The sequence below is a fragment of the Polistes canadensis genome, unplaced genomic scaffold, assembly GCF_001313835.1.
Source record: "Polistes canadensis isolate GaletaPanama2010 unplaced genomic scaffold, ASM131383v1 scaffold_23, whole genome shotgun sequence".
Taxonomy (NCBI): Eukaryota; Metazoa; Arthropoda; class Insecta; order Hymenoptera; family Vespidae; genus Polistes; species Polistes canadensis.
In genome coordinates this window covers 65458-73936 of record NW_014569570.1, presented here as the reverse complement: position 1 = coordinate 73936, position 8479 = coordinate 65458, and the positions used below count along the sequence as shown (strand labels likewise).

Sequence of the window (8479 nt, the reverse complement as noted above, 5' to 3'; positions counted from 1 at the left end):
TACTTTTCTAATTTTTTATATTATTATTGTTGTTTTTTTTTTTTTTTTTTTTTTTTTCTTATAAAAATCAAAGTAATAAGAAAACTGAAATAGAAAAAAAGAAAAAGAAAGAAGAAAGGAAAATGAAATGAAAGCGAGGAAAGAGAATCTTAGCAATGTTATTAGCTAGGTCAACGCTTCTTGTAAAAGAAAGAAAGATAAAAAATATAAAAAATCAAAATCAAGAAGTCAAGAAAGAGAGAGAGAGAGAGAGAGAGAGAGAGAGAGAGAGAGAGAGAGAGAAAAGAAATTACACAAATATTCCTACAAATACATGTACGCGAAGTAGACAAGAGTCAAAGAAGGACAAAAAGAATAGAGAGAAAAATCTTTCCTTATTATACGTCCCAGAAAGATCTTTGGTGTTGTACGTAAAAAAAAGAAAGAAGAGAAGGAAAGAAAGAAAAAGTGGGTGGAAAGTCAGTGTGGGTTGGTAGAAAGGTGGAAAGGCGAAAGATTCAAATAAGTGAGATAAAAAAATGTCAGTGGTGAGAGGTGAGGAGAGGAGAGTTGCTACTCTTGTGGTCTTTTGGCACGATAATAATATTCTGGAAGGAGAGAGTCATCTTATACTTGGCTGCATCTTCTGCATCTTTTCTCTCTCACACTCTCCTCTCACACTCTCTTACACTCTCTTACACTCTATTTTACTCTTTCTCTCTTTTTCGAAGACTCAACGATATAAGCCTTGAATGCACGAGGGATAAAATGCAAGGAACTTAGAACAACGAAGTTAAATGCACTTTTAAGTCTTCTGAGTAGAACCTTTCTCACTCTTTCTCTCTCTCTCTCTCTCTCTCTCTCTCTCTCTCTCATTCTTTCTCTTTTTTTCATTCCCAACTCTCTTTCTCTGATACTTTCACCGCATCCACTTGCACCATCTACCTTTTATAACACAGAAAAGAAGTTTCACTCATGTAATAAAAATGCTACGACGTTATCAGATATATATATATATATCTCTTACAAAACCCATACTTTTTTTTCACGATCGATCTTTAAAGACACCCATACACGTGTTCTACATTTCTCTTTATCCATATCTTTATCTTTTCTATATCATCTATCTTAATTTGTCTCTCGAATTGTATGCCTGAATACAGTCTCATAAATAACATCCTTGTTGTTTGGTTTTATATTTTTGTTCGTTTATTTTTATTATTTCAATGCGTCAAAATTTAACAAGGATTCGCGTTAAGGAATATTTTATTGTTTATTTTTTCTTTTTTTTTTTGTTGACACGCTAAAGAAATTCTAAACTAAACAATCCATATGTATTTTTCTTTTTTATCTCTTCACTCTTTATATTTTTTGCTTCTTCAAATTTCATTAGATATCAGTCATTCATACCTTGGAGTCACTTTCTGCCAAGCAACGATCAGCTCCTTATCGAAGGATACCACACACACTTCCGATTCTAAGAGCCATCTCCTCGTACCCACTCGTAGAGTTCGTGAAAACGTTCAGCGAGCGAAGTGAAATGCGATAAGGATATTCCCTATGGGAATTAAGGCATCGATAAACGAACGAGTAATACGAGAATTCCTTTTTATATAAATATCTCGAGTAATCTTATCATCATATTTTTGCCTTCATAAAAATCTGTAATATTTAAAATATATCAAACTAATAACGTATCATTTTCATTTATTTTTATTTGACAACATTTTAATATTTTTCATCGATCGAATAATATAAATTTACATCAATGAAACTTATTTCGATAATCATATTAATTATATTCGATTCTCATCAATAATGTTTGACCTTTGTCAAAATAGATTTATGGGGGGGAGATGGTGGATTTCTTTTTTTCTTTTTTTTTCTCACATGAAAATATTTTAACAAATAACTATTTCATTTTCATTCACGTTTCTACATCGATTCGCATACACATGTAAAGTACGAAACGATTTGAAAGATTCGTAAAATGTTCATGGAATCGAGCGTCCATTTAATTTAGCGGTTGTGAGTTTACGCGTTACCTCCTCCTATTCCAAAAGTGACTTCTCGACTCCGTTGGCATTGCCATTTCAAGCTCTTAGGATGATTATTATCGTTACAGCACGGCAAGCTATACCTACATGCTCGTTCTTTCAACCCTTGATATTTTTACTCGCTCCTTTACCACCTTCCCATTTCATCTTGTTGCGCCTTTAGAAACGCATTTACCGTTTTATACGCCACTTACGTCTGTAATTTCGCGGTTAAAGCATTATTTCGCTAAATTCGCACTTGGGATATCATCCTGCTCTTATATGCTGGTGGTTATGATGCATCATGCACATCAACCCTTCTTTTTATCATTTTAATGAATTTCCTTTTTTTTCTTCTTTTTTTTTTTTAACATTGAGAGAAAAAGAGAAAATCTTCTTCTTAAAAATTACGTCCAAAGGAAAAAAGTTTAATTACTTAAAGTAAAAGCTTTTTTTTTTTTTTTTTATGCGTTAATTTAATAAAAATATTATATTTACTTCATTTTTTTTCTGCGATATACGCGAAAAGATTTGAAGTAGTACGATAACTTTCTGACAGAGAGCGACAGTAGAAGTCGATAAGTTGCGCAGTAACTACTGCGCATGTCACGTGGTAGGGAAGCGTGATCACAATCGATATCATCACGGTAAATCGATATCGGTGGTTAGTATACGTCGAACATTCGAAGCGAAAGGTAATTCAATGTTCATATTTTTGTATATATTAATAATATTTAATAATAATAATAAAATATATAAATATATACGGATTTTATATATACGAACTACTAATTTAAATCTCTCATCTTTAACAATGTAATTTATTATATGCGATATATTAATATTAAAACACTTTATAATTTACTAATTTATTTTTTTACATCATAATCAAACACTATTATGTATTATAAGTTTCTTGATATTTTTCTAGGATCAGACATAAACTTTAGAGATACATTTTCGGACATTTATCTATCATTAAAGTTTAAAACAAAATCAATTACACACGCGTATACATAGGTGTATTTATTTAATTGGAATTAGTTTGTCGTTCGTTCAAATGATGGAAAGAGAGACAGAAAATGAAGGGAAGTGGATGTTTGCTCGTTTTGCTTTGGCGAAAGAGAAAATTCGGTCCTCTCTACTTATCGTTTTTCCTTTTTTTCTCTCTCTCTCTCTCTCTCTCTCTCTCTCTCTCTCTCTCTCTCTCTCTTTCGCTTTTACAGTCGCATAGCATCGACGATAACATAGAATTGTAAACTCGACGAACCGCAACGGTGGTCTATACCTTTCACCACCACCACCCCCTATTTCCTAATGCGACCGCTATACCCTTAACTAAATTGGATCTGTTAATTGAAGAGTGCAAAGCCCCATATAATTGAAACTCCAATGATAGCCTTCCAATTGTATCGGAATTCATCCTTTTTACTTGACTCTTCTTTCTTTTCTCTTTCACTCTTTCAGGTTAAAAGTGATCACTGCAAAGATCGATCGCGATCGTTCCTTCTTTTCTTTATACTTTCTTTTTCTCTTTTTTTCTTTCTTCTTTCTTCATCTTTTTCTTCCTTCTTCTTTCTTCTATTTTTCTTCATTTTTCAAAAGCCTCCCACGATCTTAAATCAAAGTGTAAACGAAAGGTATATAAATTTTCCATTCGAATACCAATTAAGATTAATCGTTCGAACGTTCAAATTATTTTCAACGTTTGGTGAACTCCCTAAAAGTTATATCAAATAAATATTACATAAATATATATATATATATATATATATATATATATATATCATATATAAATCAAGTTGAAAAGGTATGATCGTTTTCATGGGTATGTTATTTTAAAATAAAACGTATACGGTGTTTTCTGTCATGCCAGATAACCGTCCACTGTTTCGGAGACGAAGCGACGTTGCGGAGATGGTTGGTCTATGACCCTCGGCAAAGGGTTCAAGGGTGGAGGTTTGCTTCGTACATGCTTCTACACTCCAACGCGCTTCACCTTGTGCTCAACGTGCTCATCCAGCTGGTCCTGGCTACTCCACTCGAGGTAAGCTAATCGACTAAATTGCGAACCTCACACCTTCGTCTCTCTCTGTCTCATTCTATCTTACTCCCTTTGTGTATATATATATATATATATATACATATATGTGTGTGTATACACATATATCACTTTCACTATTCACTCCATCGATCTGCCTGTTGGTCACGGAAACTCACAACATTTTAGCCTTTGATCCAATGAAAGCTATAATTACTTCATTAAATTTTACACACATTACACAATTTAACTATAAATGAATTATTAATTTGTATATATGTAACACTAATATGTAGTAAATACGAATGAAATCAATAATACGAATTATAATGCAAATATTATTTAGAAAATGTTGTATTATTTAATATATTTCACGTTATAATACATTTTTAAATTAGTTTTTTAAGAATATAATTAGATATATATTATTTCTTGAATATAAGAGATAATAATTTTCTAATGTGTTCGTAGTAAGAAAATTATTCGATTTAATGTTATATATATACATTCCCTAGTTCATTTCTAAAAATTAAATATAAAAAATAATTGTCTGTAGAAATATAGAGAATAATTGATCTAAATTAAACGATATTAATATTACATTGGACTTTATTTCTAATTTGTTTGTTTTTGGTTGTTTCGCATTAATACTATATTCGTAAATAAATATAATTATGATAATAATAATTCCTTGATTCATATTTGCGCCTAGATTTAACGAAACGTTTTGTTAATTAATTAGTTAGCGTGCAACAGTTTACTAACGAATACGTATTAATTATTATTCACCATCTAATAAATAATATTAGTAAATAATTCGTTAGCTATTCCATTTGTGCTTTCTACAGGTTGAACAAGGAAGAATGGGAGTAGCAACAATTTATTTAGGTGGTGGTGTATGCGGAGCTTTGGGTGCTTCACTTTTGCAACCTAGTGTTTATCTAGTCGGAGCTTCGGCAGGAGTATATGCATTACTCACCAGTCATCTTGCTCATCTTTACTTGGTGAGCTAATGTACCTTCATTTTCAAATTATAAAAGTATAAATAACAAAATTGTTTCATACATTTTTTTATTCTGTCCGAAACAAAATTGTTCTATTTGATATTCAATATCTCACATATTATAAATACTTATTCATTTATTTAATAACTCTCTGTAAATTGTGAAATTATATATAATTTTGTCATTTACGATTTTATATATCCGTTTACAAGAATCTAAAATAGGTATAGTATTAATTATAATTTGCTATTTATTGTATTAGTATTGTAAAATATTATTGGTCCAGTAAGTATAATAATATAATATATACAACAACTATTGATCAATATTTATAATAAATTACCATTCTTATAATAATCTGATAATAAATGATTATTTATATTGAATAAAACTATATTGATAGGTAATTAATATTTGTTTGATGAAAATATTAATAAAATAAATAGCAGTGTTAATAATAAGATATTTACAGTGACAGAGATCCTTAATACATTTTATGTTAGCCCTAAGATATAATCATTTTCAGTAACCCTACGGCTAAGAAGACAAAGCGTATTTGTGACATGACACCGTGCGAAAACTCTGATATATAATCCAGTATGCTTGTCACAAAGGTGTTACTGTGACATAGCTATTGTGAAATGGATTTACATTTCGCACGATACAATACAGTCAAGTCAGTCTCTATATGTCTCGAATTGAACGAAAACCTGTAACTAAGTTCCAAGTAACGACAACTGCCATTATAAAAAATATCATTAAAGAAAAAAGAACAATTTTATTATGAAATTAAACATTCTAATGCTTCTCGTAAGATTATTAAAGTATCAAACTTACCTGTGTCTGTCGGACAAAAAAGAAACAAAATTTTTGCAAATAATATTTCGTTACTCTTCCTATTAATTAAGTTACAAGATTTATGCTGAGATTGAGAATAAAATTGGAAGCAAATAAAAAAAAAAAAAGAAAGATTGTAAATTAGGAAAAATGATCGTTCAAATTTGTCGAATCATTTGAACGAGATAAATAAATGAAAACATTAAAATAAAATAAATCGTTGAATAGTTAATCGAATACGTTTATACTGTTTTCAGTGTCACGGTGAACTACGTTACGCAGGGTGGCGTTTAGGTGCTGTGTTATTACTCGCCAGTGCAGATTTTGCATCATTACCAATACCAGCATTGGTGGGTTGTGGAAGAGTTGGTTGGGCTGCACACGTGGCTGGTGCATTAGCTGGGCCACTTCTTGGTCTTGCTGTCTTCCCAAAACAAAGCAAGAAGGATTCACGAGGACGAAGATTCGTCAGATTTGTCAGATTAATATCTGGCGTTAGCATATTGTTATTGATAGTCGGCGCCATTTTGGGAAACATTTACCTCATTGCATTACCCCAAATAAGGAAACCCTCCTGACAGAGGATAGAAATGCTCGTCAAACTCTGCAGGAGGTCCTTTCTGATCGTCAAGATTCGGGAGGCTGCTGACAGTGTCTTCGAGTAAAATATCATCAATCATTCGATAAGAAATAAAAAGGTGTTGTTAAATTCTCGTGATAATATTTCGCGTGAATTAAATAATAATACACTTATAGCGACAAAAAAAAGAAGATTAAAAATCAACGCGTTAACGGGGAGTGTTCATTATAAATCTGTAATTTTCATCTAACAGAGGTTTTGTTGGTCTTTTAAAAAAAGAAAATACAGAAAAATAACTCGCGGTATTGTCGAAACGCGCGAAAAATTTTCATTGCCAAAAAGAATTTCGTTTCGATTTAATCGAAAATGATTTATTTTCCATTTGTTTAAAAAGAAGACCAAAAAAAAAAACAAACAAAAGAAAAAAGAGGATTAGATATCAGATCGTTAAAAAGAGAGAGACTCTAAAAATCGTTACACCGTAAAATTTCGAACTCGTGATATTTTGTTCTGTGTTCCAATGTGTTCTGGCCCAATTTAAAACTATCGTTTTATAAGTGACAGGACAAGTTTGAAAGATCGAATAAACGTAGCGAAAATTGAACGTTGATAAAGAAATAGAGAAAAAGAGAGAGAGAGATAATCAATTTAAAGGAATTCTCGCAAACGCGCGACGTTTCGATACACGCTTCTTCGTTTTTTACGTGTTCTACTGCCTCGTGAAAAATCGAAACGAAAATGCACGTTCGAACTCTATTACGCGTTCGACTAGTTTCGTTGCCATAGTTTATTCTATTGAATATAAAACCCAAAGAAAAAAAAATATATATATATATAGAAAAAATGTATGAAAAAAAAAAAATATTCAACACACACATCGTATATATACGCGAGTAATTCGTCGGATTTGTAAAATTCGCGTACGTAAATGAAATTTTGCATAGACGTTGAACGTATTAATTAACGTATTGTTATTCGAGAAAAATTTTAATGAAAAATATAATGAAATGAAAAAGGGGAAAAAGAAAAAAACTATTGAAATTTGATCTAATCGGAGATTAAAAAATAATAATAATAATAATAATAATAATAATAATAATAATCAATCAATAATCGTACATTAATTGTCCTAGTTAATATAAATAAGGATTCGCGTTAATTATTGCAAAACGTTTTAAATTGATAAATTAATTCATTCACTCACACACACACATTCAATCATTTATTTATTTATTTATTCTTTCTATTTTATTGTTAATCGTTTATTCGTTTAAATATGTATTTAAGACATTTGAAAATTAAACGAAGTAACAAACAAGCTTTTAAGCTTTTACGAGATTTAGATAGGAGCATATTCTCTTACATCTCCTTTTGAACGTTATCGATTAACATTAGAACTCGTAAGAATATTATATCGGATAGTTAGAACACATAGAAGGAAAATAGCAAAGAGGTAGGGAAGAAGAAGAGTTATTCGTTCACGTTATTAATTCCCGTTTTATAATGGGATTCGTTTTGTAATTTATCAAAAGCATTTCTTGGGGTTTACATCGACTTTCTCAGCCGTGTCTGAACATACCGAATATATATATATATATATATAAAGATAAAACGAATTTGATTTTCTCTTGGCGTTATTAAAACGCGTTACTCTCTCGTCTAGAAATAAAATGAGAATGAGAGAGAGGATTTTACGTGCCGAGAAAAAGAATATCGATTGATCGAGATATTATTTGAAATTTATTCGATTTTCGTGTCGTGTCTCACTCGTTCGATCGAGTCTCACATCGACGTTCAAATGAAGAGAGAAAATAATGTAAAAGAATGTATGAAAGGAGAAATTTAACTAGAAAAAACAAAAAAAAAGAAAAAAAAGATAAGAACATAACAATACGATTAAACTAGTCCGAATAGAATTTTTCAAACGCTATGAAGAATTTTGTTAGTTATTTGTTAACTCGTTGATTGTCAAATGAAAAATTGTTCATATATATATATATAT

The 8479-nt window shown here is 30.6% G+C and overlaps 1 protein-coding gene across 3 annotated transcripts in view; it reads left to right on the top strand.

Moving 5' to 3' along the window:
* The window catches only part of LOC106783620 (protein rhomboid-like), a 103839-nt gene extending 96317 nt beyond the window's left edge, over window positions 1-7522 (top strand). For all 3 annotated transcript variants that reach the window (XM_014742312.1, XM_014742313.1, XM_014742311.1), the window contains exons 3-5: window positions 3892-4062; window positions 4905-5060; window positions 6155-7522. In XM_014742312.1, the coding sequence (XP_014597798.1) occupies window positions 3892-4062; window positions 4905-5060; window positions 6155-6475 (648 nt within the window). In that variant the 3' untranslated portion in view covers window positions 6476-7522. The remainder of the gene's footprint in view (window positions 1-3891; window positions 4063-4904; window positions 5061-6154) is intronic.
* The last annotated feature ends 957 nt before the right edge of the window (window positions 7523-8479 follow it).